General features: G+C 36.2%; 1 protein-coding gene across 2 annotated transcripts in view; it reads left to right on the forward strand.

The window, feature by feature from the left end:
* The window catches only part of LOC137409002 (DNA polymerase delta catalytic subunit-like), an 84,197-nt gene that overhangs the window by 43,825 nt on the left and 17,145 nt on the right, over positions 1–23,227 (forward strand). For both annotated transcript variants that reach the window (XR_010980265.1, XM_068095534.1), the window contains exons 15-17: positions 1,842–1,937; positions 13,968–14,105; positions 21,139–21,311. Coding sequence is in view for 1 of the 2 variants with exons in the window: in XM_068095534.1 (XP_067951635.1) it covers positions 1,842–1,937; positions 13,968–14,105; positions 21,139–21,311 (407 nt within the window). In the remaining variant the exon portion in view is untranslated. The remainder of the gene's footprint in view (positions 1–1,841; positions 1,938–13,967; positions 14,106–21,138; positions 21,312–23,227) is intronic.

Consider the following 23,227-nt stretch of genomic DNA (forward strand, 5'->3'; position numbering starts at 1 on the left):
AAAGCAAACATGGTTACTAGGACACTGCCTTAGTTTGTAACGGAGCACTCGAAGCGGGTGGTGCCACTATAAACATGGTATGAGAGTGTGATAGAGACCATCGAGGTCTGGCTGGAAGTTTTATCATTATGTTTTTCACTGCCATACTAAAAACATTAACTTGAGTAGAGGTTAGGCTGTCCAATAGCTGCTGTCGTTTGATTCATGGTGCTTCATGCAGGAACGGAGGTTGTTGGAAGTTGTTCGATACTACATAGTTGCAATAGTAGTTTGCAGGCCGATGAAGCTCTAGAGTCAGGCTATCCAGTCTCCGATTCGCGCTCCGATTAGTGCTAGTCTCTGCCAGATATGTTACATTAGTAGGCCTATGCAGAAGTAAGTAGATTGATGTATGTAACATATATTTATTTATTTTATTTATTTATTTTATTTATATGTAATGCATAAGTTTTGATGTTAAATATCTAAATGCTAAAAATATTTGTTATTGTTTTTTGACTTAAAAAAGACTACTTGAAATACAATGTGTCCTTATAAGATCATTTGTTCCAACACGCGATGGTTTCGACTAAGAAAGCAAATATCAGGATAATTTCATACCCTAATGCTTAACTGTAGGAGTAAACAAACTACCCGTATGAGTAGTCTGCTGTCTGTAGTCTGCTCGGCTGTCATAATAACACTGAACTGAATATTGATCCAGGTAATGATATCCCAGGATACCTTTTCCTCATTCCATTATTTGCTATTATTGTGCTGGATTTGTATCCGGTACACTTACGCCTTACGCCACTCATTTCCTGTTCCTCCAACAGGCTTGTCCTTAGCCTGTGAATACATTGTTATATATTATAGCTTTATGTTGTATTGATGTGTCGATGTTATTGCCATATCGCATGGTCATGTAATGCTAAGCCCATATCGATATAAAGCGCATAGTCATGTAATGCTAAGCCCATATCGATATAAAGCGCATAGTCATGTAATGCTAAGCCCATATCGATATAAAGCGTAATATTCTTGGTCAATTCGTTTACATTTTATATTGTTAATAAAGCCCCATATATCATTAAATAATAATTATTGACTACAGATTATGTGTGATTTATTGCTTGCCTGTCAAACTAATAAAATGCAGTCGGAAGTTCTATTGCGAAGTGTTAACTTTTTGAATTTGTTTAATGCTGTGATGAACCTAGCTGCGACCATCAAGCCATACCATCAAAAAAATCGAAAAACTCTCTAGGAATTTTTATGATAAACAGCTGATCTTACCCAGTCAACTGTCAACCAGAGTCAAACCCTCAAAAGGAAGTTTCATGCAGAAGGGAATATTTGCATGGTGGTACCAGCCATCGTAGATGAGGATGAAAACTCTATATATGCATTACTTGAAATCCAACTCCTGTTCTCTACCACTGCTCAACAAGGTGGCAAGATGTTTTGTTATACCTGCAACAAGTGCTCAACGTAAGCCAGTGGTTAGCATTATGTGGCGACATTGATAGCCGGAGTCATGCATGCATGAAACCTTCCACTCTTCAAGGACTCTGGCTAGAAATTAGTTTTGCTGGGAAAAAGCTGTGGTTGGATTCCCTTGGTGTTCGTTTTGATGTTTTTAGTTGGTAGTAGTTTCCATGTTTCCAGTTTCAAAATCCTGTAAGACCTTTGGTTTGATCAATAAAGTCTTCATTTACGACATCACCAAATCTAACATCATTCATTAGCTATTTTAAAACAGATTGATAATATCATATCAGATATCGATAGAGATAATTTTTACGTATCGCATCGAAACATCAAAAACTCATATCGTACAACTATGTTATATATTTATACAGAGCACAACAGCCTATGGCAGAAAGATGATTGACTTCACTGCTGAGACTGTAACAAATCAGTACACCGTGCAGAATGGATACAAGGCTGATGCCAAGGTACACTGAGCTTTCATTTTATTGACAAATCCGTGTGTGAAGCAACTCTTCTGACATGCAGGCCGGTGTTATTCTCGCAGTGCCCGCCCTTGTTGCGGTGCTATCCGGTCACGCTGTCGACACCATTATGCAAACACTTCTTGGCTTCTCGTCATCATTCTTGGCACAGCCATATCTGATAGTTGAGATAATGGCCATAAGTCAAATCATTGGTTGCGGGTGGAGGGGATGGGCCTGTGTAATGAGCACCAGTCTTGGCAAAGATAACGGATAACTATAGCTATACCGCATTTGTTGCTACATAATTGCAAGAATACGCTTCGAATGGCACCATCAGTAGATTATAAATTCATGTGCTTTAGAAGGCGCTATTGGCAGGTCATATAACCTTTGGGTTGCGCAAAACGCTTGTTCAAATTTGGGATGTCTTAACTGTCGTATTGCTTAAAGTGCTCTATTTATATTTGACCTGTCTGGAGCTGTCTACTGCCTTGCACCATTTTCATTTTTTTAAAAAGCTGAGTTGTGCATTTTCGGCGTTGTAGCTGTGTGGCTGCCTATGACAAGCACACTAGAGGCTCGTCTATGTAAATACTCTGATAGGCAGAAACTCTCAAGGCTAGCTAAAGAATAATTTTGTTAAATTAAATAGCAAAAAAGCGTCTGCCTCAAACTACTTTGAATTTATATTTAGCATCATACCATGTTTATCACAGTGTTTCCATGACACAGTTAATGCAGATTTGGAGTTGTGCGCACATTGACTTACCGTAGGATAAGTGTTTTAATGGGTATTGGATGTTGCGGATTAAAGCGGCTGCTTTGTTAAAAAAGAGAAGAATTTCTACGACAGAAGTCATAGCGGCACATACGGAACTGCTCAAATTGAAATAAGAACAACTGAAGTGTAAAAATGTTAAAAATGGAGTAGCTTGCGCAGCATTTTCGTGAGCATCAGTCGCAAGAGCCGTTCCCATCTTTCAAGCATGAAATATTTGATATAACATTGGCGAGTTGCAAAACTGGTTTGACTTGTGGATCTTTGCCGCTTCTATCTTGCGGGTGACGCAAACCTGCGGATTACCAGTGTCATGGAAACGTATATTGTACGAATGTCATAAAGGTTTAGTTTACCACCCTGGAAGTCAAACAGTCCAATTGGAATATGTGTATCACGCCACGAGTAATCACCATTACTAGGGATTTGTAAAAGTGACTTCAATGCAAAGGTGCTTACCATTAATAATCGTTCAAAATGTAATTTCAATTTATTATAGGTTATTTAAAAACTTTTGACACAGTTGCATTAGGATTTGAGGAGATAATAGAGTGACACAAACAACAGTCGCAATAGTGAAATGAAGTTCAGCAAATATTAACCAAGCCTAATCATACCAATCACTGTTCGGCAGGCTCAGTAAAATGGATAGATTATGATGATCAGATCGAACTGATCATCATCCTCTATTAATTTAGAAGAATTCTATGAAAATTATTTTAGTCGAAACAAAGCTGCATTTCTAAATAACACGAACTGATAAAGAGGATATCTAGCTGAAGATTTCTGTTTTCAATAAAGAAAAACGCATGTCTCAACTCTTGCGAGACTCAACTGTCAGGTTCTTGAGTTGCATCAAGAAGAAACCTAGCGTCATCAATGTCATGGCCGCTGTGTTTAGTGAAACTTAGCAAAATATTTATTTGTGTTTATTCGACCAAATATGGTATTCCAATAGCTTAAACATTTTTCAAAGTGTACTTTTGAGTTATCACTGATGAACATCAATCACCGATTTGTAGCCAATGTTGATATATTATTTTAACAGTCGGAAATTGGAAGATTAATGCAATTTTATGCTACACCCTGACTCAGGCCAATGGGAGATTGAACATAGCAAAAGTGGGCTTGCACTTACTCTTTCAAGCTAAATAACAGTTAGTAGTTTATCTGAACAAGCAATTGCTAGGGATCCATAAAAAGGGTAAGGGGGGGCATCTTTCATCTTTAAAGCCCACCTCTCATGGCTGAGAATTTACACAAAAAGCGCTTTGTATATTATACTTGCGGAATGTCCAGCGTTGCATGGGTATTAAAAATCAGCTTCTAAACGGTAAGAGGTAATGTATTTGCTTGCCATTAGCCTGGCATGTTGCCAATGGCTAATTTGAGTAAGTTTACTAATAGGAGCCGTGAGCAAGCATAAAATTTCGTTTTTCCGTAACAGGGTGAGCAAAAACGGTGGTAGCGTATTTTCACCCACATAGCGACATATATTGCCCAATAAATCCATCAATCTCGCGTAGCGTAATTGGTAAGGTATTTGCCTCTAGAACGATGTTCCGAGATCAAATCTCCTGCTATACAGATTTTTCACTGCAATATTTTAATAGCTATAGATAGACAAACCGAAGGACACACAAACTTGGAGATTTATATATATAGATACAGGGGTTGGTAGCAAAAACGCTTTCTGTCAGAATCATTTTCCACCCCATATTCCAATGATCCGCAAGTCGTTGATCAAGCTGCCGACTGCAGGTAGCGCTTGTTCATGGTAGCAGGGCGTGACACTAAATCAGTCTAGCCGTGAGATTATTTGCTTTTTCTGATAACAACTTCATGTAGCATGCATTTAAAGTATATGACTAAACAAATAGTCATTCTTTGTCCTGTGCTTATAATCACACATACCAGCTAGTACATGTACGTTGCATGCTCTTATTGTATTGTTCTCATATGCCTGGGGCAATAGCTAGTTATCAGTTTTATGGTATAACGTGAGAATTTTGCAAGCGTAATGCAGGTTGTCTCATTTTCATATTTTGACGTGTCTTTTGGATTTGTCTCCCTCGGTCTGTCCTTTTTGGAGAAGTCATTTTCTTCTGAGCTTTTTAACTGCGATCAGGTTTTGTCGATTTTACTCTGGAAACTTCCTGGCCCTCAGACTACCTAAAACAAAATCTAAAATGATCAAAAATATCTATACTTTCTGACAAACTCCTTTAAAATTTGAGGGAAGTAAATCATTAAGTAGTAAACAAAACTATAATTTCTAATAAATATAATAAGTTCATTCAAGCTGACTCTTTGTTGAGCAGTAAAGCCTGGTTCTCATATCGAATGCGAGACCCCAGCGATAATCTCGCGCAGCAAAACACTTGCCGCACTAGGTTCAGCAGCTAATGTTCGCATAAAGCTGCGTCGCTTTTGATCGCATAGAAATGGGAGCTAGTCATTGCTGGCCGAAAATGCTGACCTTCACCTGTAGAGTGCATTTTGGGGAGGTTTTGCCTGCAGCTTTTCGCGAAAATGTGAACAGCGCTGAACTCTTGCGTTGACCGCCGGCAACGACTGACGGTACTCGACGCGTATGTTCACATTTCACCGCTGATAGCCCTGCGGTGCTGTCGCCGGTGCCTGCGGCGTAGATGGAACCAGGCTTAAGCTCAAGGCAGTTTTTTCCGTACTACTTTCAAGGCAAACCATGAGCTTTTCATCAAGGTCTTTTTTGCTTCAGCTTGTATCACCCTCGCGGCATTCCTTATATACCAATCCGTCTCTCTTTACAATTTACTTACAAGGCCTCTTACCTTTTTAGTGAGACTATCCGACACCTCTTTGGTTAGCTCATGTCACTTTGCAATTCTTTACAACTACCAAAAACGCCTTAATGAGATGGAGATGGTAACGCTACCCACCTCCAATCTGGCTTTTGACTCCTATTCTGCCTTTTTATACACTCCTTAGGTCTCCAAGGAGGAAGCAAAAGCTGAAGACATTCGTTTAAACCTACCTCTCGAAATATTTTGTAATCTCTATTGTCTTCAATTGCGCAACAGCTGCCTCTATTAAGTTGTCACACTATGTTTGGTGTTGCAATTTGTGTAATGAAACCGTTCCCTTGAATGGCATGTTGTAATGATGTTAAGGTATTAAAGCAGATGTCAAACTTGGTGTGGCTAGAATTCATTCACCGCCGATACAGATAGCTGGGAATATCGCTGGATAAGACTTCTATTTTCACGAACTATCCTATACCATTGTTTATATGAAGTCATACATAACCCTATTATAGGGTTATGTATGACTTCATATAAACAATGGTATAGTAATATATGACAACATATAATAATATATGACATTTTTGCACAATCTTGACCTACGTCTTCAGCAGATTTCTGTTGCAAAAGATATGCCGATGTCGTGCTTTTATCTTCGTGTGATAGCTAATGGTTAAATTGAACCGGCTTGCCGAGAATTGGATCCTTCTTCATCAGGCTATACAACATTTACTCAAATTATTCAACAGAGTATGCTAGTGTTTTACCTCTTTAGCTACCAAATTAATTTAATTGCTTGGACAGAATTAAATATTAGGTAAACCCAATATTGGACAATGGGCACATTTAAGTTGTCATAATTTAGATGACACCTTTGTTTATAAAACCATGAATGTTGAACCACAAGGTCTCTGATTTTGAAACCGAATTAATTTACATAAAACTTCATATCATGCCATAAAAAGGCCACAAATGTGTTGCAGTAGGAGTTGTGTATTGATCAGCAATAGTTGATGTCTATGCATATCCCGTAAACTTGACATTATCTGTTACATGCTATTGTCAATGATAATCTTTCCACACTGTTATTACACTATCCATTAGAGGACAACTGTTATCTTGGTTGAATTCAATAACTTCATTTTTTGCATTCAACAAATGTACTTGTTATATAGCAAGCGGTTTATGGCCATGATCTCAATTAAGCCTTTTGCAGGCACATGAATACCTACTGCAGCAGATATCCAGCTGCCGCTAGATTTTTAATACTACCATCGACCTCAATCGTCCCTAAAACTTCTATAATTCTTCTACAATGCTGAGGGTACAAGTTGTCTCCTTTTCTCAGAGGAATTCCAACTACCCATATAAATCTGTTTTGCAGTTTTGGTGCATTGCCAATATATGTACAGTAATTCTTTGATGCGACCCACAAAAATAGAAAAATCTAATTTAATTGGTCAGTATGTGAAAGGGCAGACATTGAGGACAATAAGCTGCATGGTATGGCGCCTTACAGTGCCTCGCGTTGCGCGTTCACAACTCGAGTTGTACAACTCGAGTTGCCGTGTTGTCCAACTCGAGTTGCCGAATCGTACAACTCGGCCTGGGTTTATGACCTCGAGTTGTGTTACCTATACGCAAAACTAACACGGGCTCGTAAAGAAAGCAAAGTGAGTAATTGGGGTGTCTCATTTACAGAAATTTAATAATAATTTAAATATGTATACATATTTAAATTATATATAATGGCGAGATTTGCGCATATTCATTTCTATAAATATAAAGAGACAAAAACAATTGTAGAATGTAAAAAGCAAACTAAGAACAATCTATATGAGAACCGAACAGCGAAATTTTTTTTACAAACGGCAGTAAAATTTTGGCTCATGATTGGCTTTAGTAATTGAGTTTTAGTAATCAAAACTTACATCATTACATGGAAAGTCAATAGTTATAATTAGAGAAATACACAAAATTTCAAAATTTTATTCAAAATCGCTTAAATTAATGAGTTTTAAGTGAGCGCCTCTTACGTTTAAACAGCACTTTTTGAATGATAACATCAGTTTTGCTACGTTATTTAGAATTTTGTGTTTCTTTCTAATTATAACTATTGATTTCTATTTTAATGATGTAAGTTTTGGTTACTAAAACTCAATTACTAAAGCCAATCATGAGCCAGAATTTTACTGCCGTATGTAAACCTGTTTGGGAAAAAGAAATTCGCAGCCAGCCGGGCAACTTCTTTTTCAAATGAAAAAAGAGTCATCTCTCTAGAATCTGACAAGAAACTGAATGAACACCGAAAATGAACATAGAAATTATTTCAACGGCGTTTAATGATGCACAAAAAAATTCCATATAGCTAGAGAAAATAAAATGATGAGATGTTCTCAAGCCGAGTTGTTGAACTCGAGTTGCTGTTGAAAGAACTCGGCTTGGGTTTTGATGAACTCGAGTTGTGCAACTCGAGTTGTACAACTCGAGTTATATTTACAAACTCGAGTTGTACAACTCGAGTTGTGCAACTCGAGTTGTACAACTCGAGTTGCAAACTCGGCACAGTATAATTCTAATAATTCGCTATTAGTTTTAGTTTTACAGTACATACATAGTTTAATTTCTATTAGCTAACGGGTGCCTATTAATATACCATTGTTAATATAACCAGATCTACGGTTATGCTACCGTAATACCAGTATATTGCACCTTACTTTTGAAAAGTCGCGTTGCGTGTTCACAACTCGAGTTGTGCAACTTGAGTTGTACAACTCGAGTTGTGAACACGCAACGTGAGGCACTGTAAGGCGCCATAGCATGGAGCAAGCATTACATACTAGGCCTGTGTAACTAAGAGCATCAGTATATATAGCTACCACCTCCATTAAGGGTTCTCCTAACGATAGTTAGAACTGAAAAACACATTAGAATTTCATAGTTTGTAGCTCGTAATGAACACTTGTTCGTGATATATTCACATCCTAATCAAATTTGCTAAAACAGACACTAGGTCTATAAAGTGATCATAGGACATCACAGAGTTATGGAGCTATGGAGTTATCCCCTATTAAAAGAGAATTGACTTCAAAATCCTTAAACTCTATCACAGTTGGCATAATGACCTCTTGTCTTTTTACCCGTAATAAATTAAATAGTATCACCTCATGTGGACTTAAATACCACTCATATAATGGTTCCATGTCCTTTTCTCACGGAAAAAGATATTGTCAGATGAATGACTTTGCAAGCAATGTCAATTCATGGGTGTAACTCCAAGGTATTTGTTAGCATGAGCAATTATGTAATCTGTTATCTGATTGAGCTGGTTCAGGTTGGCTCCGTTCATCTGTGATCATTGAGCTTCATTCGACCGCACAAATGAGCTTACTGTCACACTTCTCTTCATCTGCTTCATTTCTCCTAAACGATTTTGCAAGCGTACGATTGCTTGATGGAGTGTGTGTTTGATTTAAATGCTCCGGTGATAAGGCTGTCTGTGTAGGTAACAGTGCCAATATGAGCAAAAATTATTGCGAATGTGGTAAAACTATTGCTCTAAAAGACATGCCTTAGCTCAATATTATATGATGGCTTTGCGCAATATCTCTGGTCACATGAGATGAGTCAGCCCATGTTTTTCCTGGTCGATAAAGAGCTATGAGCAGTAATTAACAGGTGCTGAAATGAGGTCCATTAGCGTTGCTTTATCAGGATGCATTTGCCTATTTTACAGGAAGGCTATGGCGTCTCGGCACGTACTATTATTTTTATGCCGCGGTGCGTGGCTGCGGTACTATTATCTTGATGGCCTTAATTAAATGTCATTAAAACATACGCAGAGCCGCTCATGAAGGCAACTGAAAAACAGGATTTACTTCGCCGATGTATCAATGCTCGAATGTGATTGGTTATTTTCATTCAACACCAGGTGTAGACACCGGTTTGATGGGTTACTAATAACTTCCAGGCTTTCGTTTATTGCAGAATAATCACTATGTTTCCATGATGCGCAGTACTTGGTTAAAACGCTCAGATCAAGAGAAAGTGTGATTATCGTGATTATGATATGTTTATAGTTGCAAAGAGACAGACAGAATAGAGACGCGTAATGTGCCAATTTGAATGCAATAATCGATATCTACTCTCACAATGATAACAACTACTGACCTGACGTCATTTCGCACGTACTTTTCTTCTGAGCGTTTTAGCTGCGATCAAGTTTTGTCGATTTTAATCTTGAAACATTAAACATTGTTAATGAAACAAGATGTTTAATTAACACCTTGAAACATTCAGTCAGATCACCTCAAACATAAAAAACAACCGCCAATGATAACAAACACTAATACTTTCTGATAAAATTAGGTGTAAATTCATTTTTAACTATTTTACAAAGTCTTAACTTTTACCTTGTAAAATATTCTTGGTCTTTACCATCAACCAGATGCTAGTAAACTAATGATTGTGCTTAGATCATTCCTGTGAGCACACAGACTAAATAAGAACTAGCAACTGCTATCGAGTAATTATGATTCATTAATATTGGTTTTTAACGTGAAGCAGATAATATGTTTTACCACAATTGTATTGTAGCACAAATTAACAAAAAATCGCAACTGTTTCAAAAAACAAGCTAAAAACGTTCGCAGCTCTGAAATCATAATTTGTTAAAATTTCATATCTAGGAACTCGGCTGTTTGAGAAACCACCTATGCAAACAGATTTAGCATTGATAAGTCGTACAAAGGTCATCGGCAGATGTAACCCAATCTATTGGCCTAATTCCTTAATTGTCTTGACCTAAATTTTATTACTAGTGGATGAGCCAATTTATAGCCGCTGTGAGAAGACTTCAATGAGATGTACTATGTTCATTTGAATATGGGCAGTAATTTGATTCAATTTGCGTAGGTATGGTATTGTGCGTCATGGAAGCACAGCCTAGCAAAGTTGTAAACAAGCGATAAGCTATCATGACTGCTTACCCAACATTGACATCTCAAACCAGCTCTCTACCTCCACAGCTTACTGCAGACTACTTGCTACGCTATTTCCTTTAAAAATTGTGTGAACAACTTACTTTTCTCACTTCTTATTTGCAAAATGGTCGGCCATTTTACAGATATTTGGTTAAAGTAGTGAGTGTGTGTAGCGCAGTAGTTAATGCATCTGAGTTATTAGGCCTAAAATGTGAGTTCAGTACCCATGCATACTGTTTTTTGCTAACACTCTTAGTAGGCTTCAGACGGATATGGCTCGTATTATAGTAAAGATTTTTGTTACACCATTTGTAAAAAAGTTCTAATTTTCTTTAAAAAGGATTGGACTGCCCAATAGAAGTATATAGACTATTATTAGACAGTGATTGCGAGTAGTAAAATTAATTACAACTTTTTTGAATTATTTAGAGAGGGTCACCAGGGTGGTTATTCCGAAAAGGGACACTTAGCAAGAAGGAAGTATTTGATGTGTGGTCATGTGCTACGTCATAAACTGAATGGATGATGCGGATAAGGCGCAATCTATGTGATGGTTTTGTTGAAAGGCTTTTGAGGCGTCTTTGTTATGACATTGACTTGATACAAGTTCATCTGCTCTGAGTGCGTTGGACTTAGAATTTCAAATTGCTTAGGACAAAACTATTTGTGTCAAGTTACAGATGCACCTGTGATAAAGCCAGGGTGCGGTAATTAAAGATGGGTTGAGCAATTTATCGCAGCCGATTGACCAATAGCGGTAGTGATTTTTTTTATGGAATTTAATTCTGATTTATTAGCCTTGCTCTATGTCCATTTCATTTGCTTTTATTTTTACATGTTATTAATCTTGTTATTTTAATCTGAACTGAAATGTCACGCCTAATTACCATTATCTTTTCTAGGTGTAACTAATTCTTTTGCCACCAGCCATAAAATGTATCAAAGAAAACAAAAAAAATTTACGATAAATTTACTTGATAGAATCCAACATTAAGAACAGAATAAAAATTTAAAATCTAAATTATGACTGATTAAAGAGAATAGAATAGAGGCAACAAGCTGAATGGTTTGCTCACATCACATGGTATGTTACTGCAACATATTAACAGTTATTCTGGTAACTATAGCATTAATAACATGCTGAGAAATTGATCAAAACCATTCATGTCACTCCAAATACCCTGTCGCTAAAATCAAATGAAATCTTCATCTATGATGTCACTTTTCATCAGCGCTGCTAACTCCAGTGGTATAAGGTACGGCCATCTAACTTTTAGCCTGCGATTGACTTTTTTGTTTTTTATTTTAGTAAGAGTAACCTCCACTTTTCGCCAATCCCATACAAGTCTCACGCCAACTCCAAACTTTCCATTTTTTCAGCTGCATATTTTACATGTAATCTGCAGAATATGATTTTCTTTTCAGTGCCATCTTTGTTAAGCCATTCTCAGTTGTTTTTAACGCCTGCCACAGATGTCGAAATGATCAACACTGGCCTAGAGGGGTTTAGTATGAAAATAACATGTGAATTCATATACCTACTAGTAAATGTGTGTATAGTTTTACACATAAATCGCTCCGCAGTATAAGAGTATAAGACATCCCCTTCCCTCCCCTTTCTCCAGACTAACTCGGAAAAAAATGTGTACATAGGCCAAAGTGTGACACAAAGGTAGACACTGCCATGTTCGACACATGATATAATGTTTTAAATCTGATGGCTAGTATTTGTACAGAACATGCAATGCCCCTTAGTGCAATTGTCATCAACATTCCCGGGGCTCACAAAAACAGGCACTATCCTAGTTAGTACTAAGTGCTCATATCAAATGTTTGTTTTCGCTCCTTATAAGCATTTCTCATGATATGGGAATAAGTAGAAGTAGGGGTCCTCCCATGTTTTGTGACGATTTTGACGACCCGACGACAGGGATATTTAAAAAGTGACAGACGAGACGACCATTTATCAATGTAGGTGACGATATTGTGTAAGTAGGATTACTAAAGGTACGGCTACACGAAACGAATTTTTCGTTGGTTCTGAGTTCTGGCCGAAATCACGAAAAACGCAGAATTAATCGGTCGAAATTCACAGAATTATTTGAGCTGTGCATGCCCACCGAGTTCGTCGACGAAACGCTTTTAACAGATTAAACAAATTATTAGCGAGCACGATTCTAGCAGCTTTAGCAATTAGTATAGTCCAAGACATGTATCGCGACACACAATAAAAGTACTAAAGCAATGCAACATAGAACACACGATGTAACTGTTTAAATTGCGCTATTGTTGGTTAGCGAACACGACTAGCAATTTTTAAAATATATGTAGTCCGAGAACATAATGCGACACGCAAGAAAAATATTAAGAAAATTTACCATCCACCATACGATGCAACCGACTTGATTGCGCTAAAGATGGCAACCACATTTTTTACCACAAAACGGTTGCTGCTAAAAAGGAAATATAATTAAAAAATAAACAATGTGTAGCTATAGCGTCCAAACAATAAATACATACAATAATGCAATCTAAGCAGTTGCATTGTGTATACTATGTTGAATTGCACTTAAGCTTTTATTGTGTGTAATTATACGTCTCTTGGACTATACTAATTGCAAAAGCTGCTGGAATCGTGCTCGCTAGCACGATTCTACCGCGCCGAATAATTCTGTGTGTTTCAATCAGTTCGTGATTTCGGTTAGAACCAGCGAAACATGTGCTACGTGTAGCATAAATTAACACGTTCAACCGAAACTTCACTAGTTTTGGTTTGAAGCATCTGGCCCAGCATTTATAGACTGCCAAATAATTAAAGTAAACGGCAATGTAATGCCACGACATTGACAGCAAATCCGTTTCCAAGTCTGTAACTGACAGTGATTATTAAAGACAATCTCGGTCTATTTTCAGTACAAGAAATGTAGCCCTAAAAACCTAAGACGGCTGTCACTTTTCGCGGAGTAATCAGCAGCGCTCCCAAACATCACTGATAAGTTTGTAAAGGTCGCTGGTTGAGCCATGCTTTTGGTTAGCAGAAGTTCGAACTGAGCAAGTTTCAGGTTTTTAACGCAACCCAGTGCCACCAGAATAGATATTTGCATTAAAATAATGAATGTGAAGAAAGAGGTTGTTTTGGTTACCAACTTGCAAAAAGGTGACAGTGATTTTAAAAGTGACGACAGAGATTTTAAAAGTTGTGACAGTGATTTTAAAAGTGGCTATTCTGACGACGACTTTGTGTGGTAGGACCCCCAGAAGTTAAAGATGATCCTCTATTTAGAACTTATGTGCAAATTAACCACTTGTGAAAACCGTTTATATTAGGAATGTTCCTTTTATGTTGGTGTTGCTTTTTTATTGGTCAGTCGCTTTGGTTGTGAATCTATTCTTCCATCTTCTGATTTTTGCTATGAAAGTTTTAGTATGATGCTGCTACGTAATAATCTTCTCGTAATCGTAAAATACTTGTAATTCTCTGTTGCAGGTAATCTATGGGGATACAGACTCCGTTATGGTGAAGTTTGGAGTAGAGACAGTCGCTGAGGCCATGGAACTTGGCAAAGAAGCTGCTGAATTCATTTCAAGCAAATTCGTGAAACCAATCAAGCTTGAGTTTGAGAAGGTGAGTCCCTTTTCCATATTCTAGTTGAGCCTAAGCTAAAAGCCCAAGTTTGAATCAGATACTTTCATTACACTGCTTGAAGAAACTTTTCACCCTTAGCAAGGTAATAATAGATATAACTCACTGGAAATACAAATTATAGCAAGCACCTGCATGTTATAGCCTATATATTTGGTTTCTGATTGTAACCACAAACCATAAGATAATTTAGTTTAAACCAACACCCTTGAAATAGAAGATATATTGCTATAAGAGAAGAAGGAATTCCATTACTAATGTTACTACATATCGCTGATCAAAAGCTAGCAGTGATAGCTGGAGACAAGGGCAAGAATGGCTGTTTAGTTTCTTCAATATTGCAGCATGTCAATGACTTGCAGTCATGGAGACTTGAATAAAGGGCCAATTGTACTTCTATTATTTAGTTATTCGTGCCAATCCTGGCCAGGGTAAATATTGCAAATATCTTTAAAAAAGCGGTTGGAACATCATGTTGTACCCTGTTTATAATATAATATATTATATCTATGAATCTCATTGTTTGTCTTTTGTTTTCTGTCATCGATGTGTCCAGCTAGAACGATTAAAACCTTGCAATGGAAAATCCTAACCGTTTTGGAGTTGAACTCGCGACGATTGCAATTGCAAGAACGCAAACACGCGCCTAACCACAAAACTAAGCTGTTCCTATCATATTTAGCTCAAGTATACTATCCCTATTCTTATCCGCTATGATTAAAGCTAACTATGTATGTTTTATTATGGATTAATTGTACCTTTTGCGTTTGTTTTGCTTTTGAAATTTTTTTAAAAGCTTATTCAAAATCCATTATTCATTTTTTTTTATTTGTAGTTTTCAATTGTGTCATTTCAATTTGAAACGTTCCGTTACAGTGCAACCGTAACAGCACAATTTCAATCTTCAATTTCTGGTTATTGCAAAGGGCAACCGCTAGAAATCATTAAACCAAAAAGTGTTCACATGGACATTCTCGACTAGGAATTGCCTCTACATTCTCTTTTGGTTCGGTAAGACAAAGTACCCTCGCGTGCTTCACCGATGTATTTAATTTTATATCTCATTGTTACATTTGTGCCAGTATCGACTATCAAGTATTGAGAGGTACCAGTAGAATAGTCGTATTCAAAATTTTGATGGATAGCTTCTTTAGCAGCAGTAACCTTTTGTTATAGACACACTTCTATGTACTTTTTGTTATTATTACTTCGCCGTATTCGTGATTTTTAACTGTATCAGTATCAATTGACTTTTCATTGTAACCATTGTAACAAATCACACTTTATGTAGCCATTGCTAATTATTTCACATTTAAACACCTTTACAATTGTTTTAGTTTTTCTCTTAATTTATTTGAACTGCACAAAACCTGTTTTCGTGGTTTGAAGTTTGAAAGTTATGATGGCAAATGTTGTTATATGTTGAATAAAAATTAACTTTCTGTGCATAAACTTTTTTATTACCAAGCAACGTCGGGCATTCATCAAGTATATATACATAGCCTATATAAATATATATACATAGAACATAAATGCATTAAAATCAATTATATATATCATGGATTTTAATCAATTCATCATTTTCAACTTGCATAATTTTATTTGAGGATATCAACAACCTCTTTGAATTTGTGGTAAAAAATATGATTTTATTTTTGAAAACTATAGCATTTAGTAGCCTACTATGACATGATTTTCAATTTTTGTGTCAATTGGTATTCATATTTTCTAGAACTTGATCGCATATGATATGCAATGTTCATTAAAAATTCACCCTTAGTGGAGGTTTGCCTCACAGTTGTTGAAATCTTGTAGCTCATTTTCTTCATGTTTTAATGGGAGCAGTTGTGGAATAATTCATCTCTGTTCATAATGCATATCTATCTACATATATTGGATGTCTCAACAAACTGCCTTGAAGCTGTTATTCAACTTTCGAGTGATGGACTGTTGAAGTGTTTTACTGCCATCTTACCCTGTTCCTAGATTCCCTCTCACAATGTCTAATCAGAAAGAAATTAGCCCATTTCAAACAAGCAAAGTTTGTTAGTAAAATTAGGGAAAGATTCACGATGGCAATGCCAAGACATTTTCTTATTTCACTTTCAACCAAATGGAAATAGTGTTTGCAGCAAATACTGCGATTCACTTGCTAGAACAACTGGCAGTGTCGATGGGAATATTGACTAGATATCTTCTGAAAGAGTTGGAATGCTTCCATTGAAACTAATATTACTAACAATGACTTTATACAGTCTCTTCTTCGGTCTCTTCTTCGGTAACATACGGTCTCTTCTTTAACCAATCAGCATCGGGTGCTCATATGTTTACACCAATCAGCATCAGGTGTTCATCTGTTTACACCAATCAGCATCGGGTGCTCATATGTTTACACCAATCAGCATCGGGTGCTCATATGTTTACACCAATCAGCATCGGGTGCTCATATGTTTACACCAATTTTACCAATTTTAATCAACCTACTGTAAAACCTCTTTTTGAACGCCATGGCGCTCTATTTTTCAGCCCTTCCCCTATAGTGGTGTTTAATTAGAGGTGGCATTCAAATAAAGGGAAGGGCTGTATTTTTCGACTGGCTCATCAGATTTTTGGGACGGTAGGTTTAGCTCATTCACAGGCAAAGCAATACTAATGTCGCTTATATTTTATACGCTCCTTTTGGCGAATCGACATTAATGCCGTTGGCCTCAGCTTTTTTCTAAGACGCGTTTCATATACATCAAAGTATCAGACCGAGTTAAACAAGAAACTATTCGATTATAAAATATTAGCGTGGTGCTGTTATCAAGTATTTCGATAGCGTCGATTCAAAGGTTAAAGAAAAAAAATGTAAAGACTTGGAGTTAAATAAATGAAAATAATGTTTTTATTTTGTAAAGACATTTTTAACGTTTTAAAGTTAGAATACGCCATAACAAAGGTTGTTATGTTGTATGATGTTCCTGAAGAGTATTCTCATCGATGCTCAAAATATTTTAAAGTCTCCAAGTGAAATTGTAAACCACATGATGGACGAATCTGAAAACAATGGATATGATTTAGACCTTGGTGACTTTGATTGTGATTGTGTCGATCGATCTTCTCAGGTACACCGTCACTAAAATCATGGCAACTGCTACAGCAACAACAGAAAAAATTAATTGCTATTGATGTAAACGAATCATTATTAGCACGTACTATTTTTTGGACATTTTTCTACTGATCACTTGTTATTATGGGTTCGTAAAGATCAAAAAATGTCAAAATGGCGGTCAAATGGAAGTGACATTCAAATAAAGGGTGGTGTTGTTTTCTTCAAACCTTATATAATGGCATTCAAATAGAGGTTTTGTGGTTTCTTTAAATCATATGAAACATCCACAGCAATGTATCTTATATGTAATGGTGACATCACATCATATGACTCGCAAGAAAGGGAACACCCGCTGCTCTCTTCGTGTCCATCAGCAATACCTTTTGCAGAAAACAAGATTTTAGTCATATAATAGAGCATAGAGCACACGGTGTTGCAAGCCGTTAGACCCTTTAGTTACAAAGTAACTTGCTCAGTGATATGTGTGTTCACAATATATTATGTTTTTGTGTGTCTGCCATTTGTGAGCAAATACTTGATCAATAGGTCATCAAGATTAAGCATTTAAAGTTTTGGGTGCTTATCATAGGTTTTTAAACTTGTTAAGAATGTGTTTATTTTACCAGATTTGCTGTGAATACGCTTGTTATTGCATCTGGAATATGGGTAATTATGTTTACAATCAAATTTTGGTTTTCTGTCTAGTCGTAACAAGATTTGCCACTAATGAAAACCTCGTTCATTCAATCGTGAACAAATTATATTATAATTAAGTCTTCTCAATTTCCTTAATCGATGTAATACTGGTAATGGTTGCTAGAATCCTGAACATGTGAACAAAAAGTGTGCGTTAATCAACAGTGCAAATATTAAACTGCTTTTCTCTAAATGCAGTTTTCCATTGATGTTGTTTCCTAGCAACATCAATTATTAAACTTGAACTTACTTGAATATGTCATTTTAATAACTCGAAATATTTAATTGTTTCATGATTTATTTGGTTTTTCCTGGCTGCACATGTTTTCATTAAACAATGCCTGCTAAAGAGTTACACATTTGAGTGCTCATGGATGCAAAGACATGAAAAATATCAGCTTCAATATGCTGAGTTATGGTTTTTTGTGTCCATATATCATAGCCATTGTGAGCTTTTTTATATTTCATCCTTATATTTATTTATTATTTTTAATTTAATTATGGCAATAAACCTGTTGCAACAGCTACATTCTTGACTCTATAGTAAAAAGGATGCTCAATGAAGGTGTGTTGATGACTCATGTTTATATATGGATCATCATTTCACACTGTGTGTAGAGTCAGTGTTGGTTTTTCAGTGACCACTTACCTACAAGCATCATCGCAGCAAGCAATCTGTCAGCATCACTATGACTGCTTTTATTTAGGTCTAATTCAGGGTTTCCTTCCTGCTTTATTTCTTACCACCCTTCGTCATTCATTACGATCTGTACTTGCGTTCGTAAATCTCAACATAGGCCACTTTTGAGTGCACTTTCCCTCATTCAACTTGAAAAAACAAACTTGAAAAAATTGAAAAGGTTTCCTTGTATTTTTTTTAGTCGCTGGTTCTTTGGATGGTGTTTCTTTTGTGGTTAGCCGCACATGTTTTTCACTCCATGATGCTCCCTGTTGAAATGTTTGTGGTATTGCTAGTTTTTTCCTTTGAGTTCAGTCTACTATATTCTACCCCTTTTTGAGGTCTTGTCTCTTCATCTTCGAAAAGTCATATCATGTTCTCTTTCCTCTGCTGACTCATATGTTCTTTCAAGGCCTATGCACATTACTGCATCTGAGACCTTTCTTAGATTGTTAAAATTGCATTTTCAACCAAATTTCGTCAAACACTGATGCTACTTTTTCTTGGCTTCACGCTTGTGTTAAGTTGCGCCAGGCACAACAAGTTCGTAGCCTCACTGTCTTCATAGGCAGAGAACTTACATTGTAGGTAGCCTGTTAACTATATATAATTAATAGTATAGTTAAACCATAACTGTCACGAACAACTTTTATTGTATTTACTAGGTAAATCAGACACGCTGATTCCGATTTTGTACTCAAAATAAAGATTAGTCCACTAACCTTCAAAGTCATTTAGGCTTTTTTAAAGCGTTTCAATATCCGTTTCGAAAACAACACAATCGGCATTACAAGCTCCGCCCATTAATATGTGACGAAACCTAGCTTTTTCAGAAACGGAAGTTAGGAAAGTTTAGTCCGATTTAGAATAATAGAGATGGGTGTCTTAAAACCCATTATTATCGAAATCCAGCCTGTAAAATAATTTCAGTTTTTTATGAAAGGGATATAAACTATTTAAAATTGCTCGCAGCTTGTTACATGACGTTTAAATGGGCTGGACGCCGAGAAAAATGAGCTCAAAAAGCGCGGTTTCATCACGAGCTAGCGTTGTTATCGCGCTTTTTAAATATGCAATGCTAAATAGCTTATCTACCTTTCAGAAAAGACTGATATTATTTTTAAAGCTGGATTTAGATATTAATATATTTTAAAACACCCATCTCTATTATTCTAAATCGGTCTAAACATCTCTACGTAACTTCTGTTCCTAAAAAGCTAGGTTACGGCAAGTATTTATGGGCGGAGCTTGTTATGTGTTGTTTTCGAGACCGATATTAAAACGCTATAAAAAATCCTTTATTACTCTGAAAGTTAGGGGCCTAATCTTCATTTTGATTACAAAATTGGAATCAGCATGTCTGATTTACCTAGTAAATACGATAAAAGTTGTTCGTGGCAGTTATGGTTTAATTGTATATTTATTAGGTCTATGGATAGCAATGATAACTAAGGTACATTTAGGCAGATGAGAACACCAGTAGTTGCTTCCAAGTTGCCAATTTTTTAGAAGTTTTTTGGGGCCAAAGGAAATGAGCCAGGCAATGATGTCAACAGTCAATATGCAGTCTACTTGATACTCAATATCTGAATTTGTAAATAAATTAAAATTTCTTCTGATTATTTTTTGTACAAACAAATAATCAGTGCAGGAATCAAACTCTAGAGCAAGTGCTTAAAATTACCATGTATTTTGCTGTTTGATGTATAAATATAACCATAAGCGAAAAGACTGAAGCACCATGACTAATAATAATGTAGATGTACTTTGATTATCAGGAATAAATCAGAATAAGTAAACATATCCTGTCGTCAGGATGGCTATGTCTAGGCTCATTTTCATATGTTTATGAAAATGACCTTGATATGAAAATACATAAACATATAAAAATGACCTTGATAGATGACCTTAATAAATGATAAACAAGAACATGGAATCCATGGTTTCCATTGTGGGATGATGCATATTTGAAATTGTACATGCGTTTGCTTTGCCACACAATAAGTGTTTCAACAGACATTTGCGTGCTGCGTATTAATGAGGGCACTTTGTTAAAAAAGTTAGGAACTTCTACGCCAAAGGTCATATCGGCCAAAGGTCATAGCGGCCAATAGTCATAGCGGCCAATAGTCATAGCGGCCAATAGTCATAGCGGCCAAAGGTCATAGCGCCACACTACTATTTCACTTAGCAGCATGCTTTCAAAACTAATAATGACTGGAAAATGTTTAAAATGGAATAGCTTGCGCGGCATGTTATTATGCATCACTTGAAAGTGATCAAGCATGAAACATTTGATAAAATTTAAAAGTAACAAAAACTCGCTTGCGAGTTTTTGCGGCTTTCATCTTGTGGATGACGTAGACTTGCAGACTAACTGTGTCATGGAAACATGGCGCATATTAGATATGGTAGTAAGTACTTAATCAGGCTGTTTAAAACAGTCCGTACTTAGTGGTGTGGTTGCGTTTGCATGGTCTAAAAAAGAACGTCTTTTTCTTTTCGTCGTTGCAGCTGAGTATGTTACTGATTGCATATTGTTACAGGTTTACTTTCCATACTTGCTTATCAACAAAAAGAGATATGCAGGCTTGTACTTCACTAAACCAGACAAACATGACAAACTCGATTGCAAGGGAATAGAAACAGTGAGGCGTGACAATTGCCAACTTGTTGCGAATCTCATTAACCAGTGTCTGAAAGTGATACTGATAGATAGGTAAGTTACTTAAGTTACTGGTACTGTAGATACGTAGGTAAGTTCCTTGTGGACAACACCGATATGTGTGAGATTTACGTTTGTCTCTTCCACGGATTTGTATGTCTGGTATATAATACATATATCAAATCTTGTTTATTTTATTACTAGGGAACTTTCGTGAATTTTCTTAGCATGACTTTAAAAAATGATGCCAATTAGTATAGGAAATATTACTCTTTAAAAAACCTTTTGTTATCCTTGTGTCATATTAAAGCAGAAGATGTATTATGAAGCTTAAATGGTTTTTAGATGTCTACACCGCCAGCTCTTGTCGAAGGGATCTAACAAATTGACAATGTTAGGACATTTTTCATACCATTTGACTTTGTGGAATTAGAATGCTTTCATATAGTCCAAATATTTAATTTTTTTATCAGTCATTGTTTATAACTAAACAGTTTCACTTCTGTACAAAAAGATTTACTAGTCAGACTAGGCTGCTAACCTAATGCACCTGCTCAATTACGGTACAGTAGCTGAGCTTTCAGTAGTAAGATAATTAAACTGCTGAACCATAACTGAATAATTCTCATCCAAAGTTTAACTTTGAGAGTAACTTTATAATCTTATATGGTCAACATTCAAACTTCGTGGAAAATTTGAGCGAATACTTGTCTTTACACCCAATGTAATTTTCAACAGATGTAGCTCAAAGGTACACGAAACTGCAGTTTTATAGCTGATATTGAAGGGGTTAGCGAAAATCAAACAAAAAGGAGACGAGAATAAGTAAACTAAGTTAATTTAAACCTTACGTAGTTCGTGTTAGAGTGAGTTAAGTTATGTATCTCTATCACCAACTTATGTTAGAGTGAGTTAAGTTATGTATCTCTATCACCAACTTATGTTAGAGTGAGTTAAGTCATGTATCTTTATCACCAACTTATGTTAGAGTGAGTTAAGTCATGTATCTTTATCACCAACTTATGTTAGAGTGAGTTAAGTCATGTATCTCTATCACAAACTTATGTTAGAGTGAGTTAAGTCAAGTATCTTTATCACCAACTTATGTTAGAGTGAGTTAAGTCATGTATCTCTATCACCAACTTATGCTAAAGTGAGTTAAGTCATGTATCTCTATCACCAACTTATGTTAGAGTAGGTCAAGTCATGTATCTATATCACCAACTTATGTTAGAGAGAGTTAAGTTATGTATCTCTATCACCAACTTATGTTAGAGTGAGTTAAGTTATGTATCTCTATCACCAACTTATGCTAGAGTAAGTTGAGTCATGTGTCTCTATCACAAACTTATGTTAGAGTGAGTTAAGCCGCGTATCTCTATCACAAACTCTGCCTTTGATCCGGCACTTCAGTTCGCATGTCAAAAGGAACAATGAAAATCTTTTTAATGGATTATTATTCTATTAATATAGTTTTTACATTAATTTTTTATTGTTCTGTATGATGCATTTGTTTTATTTGTCCGTTTGTTTGTAATCTACAAGCTACTATAAAGTGAAGTCTACCACACTCTAGCGTGAGGTCTATTTCCCATTATCACTATAGCGTGCGGCCTGTCATAAATTATTTGTCTCTCTATTATAATTCAAAACACCACTTGCTCTTATAACACATAAACACAATTTTTTTTATTTTCAACGATACACACTTTGCATCCCTTCTGAAATTGCAACAAATGAATCGTTGGGATTTTCTCTCGTCACTTTCCAGTAAAAACTGTCAAGATGAGACTGTAACAGCTGGCGCGCAACGCCTTGTTATTTTTAATATTTATCTATAAATAAATTAATAAGTTAGAAAATGGTAAATGATGATGGTGAAGTACCCTCAGTAAGTGGTAAATATTTTAGGTTGACCCAGTTTATACAGTGATAGACTGCATGCTGTGTCACGTGGTAGACCTCCCTCA

The sequence above is a fragment of the Watersipora subatra genome, chromosome 1 (assembly GCF_963576615.1).
Source record: "Watersipora subatra chromosome 1, tzWatSuba1.1, whole genome shotgun sequence".
Lineage (NCBI taxonomy): Eukaryota > Metazoa > Bryozoa > Gymnolaemata > Cheilostomatida > Watersiporidae > Watersipora > Watersipora subatra.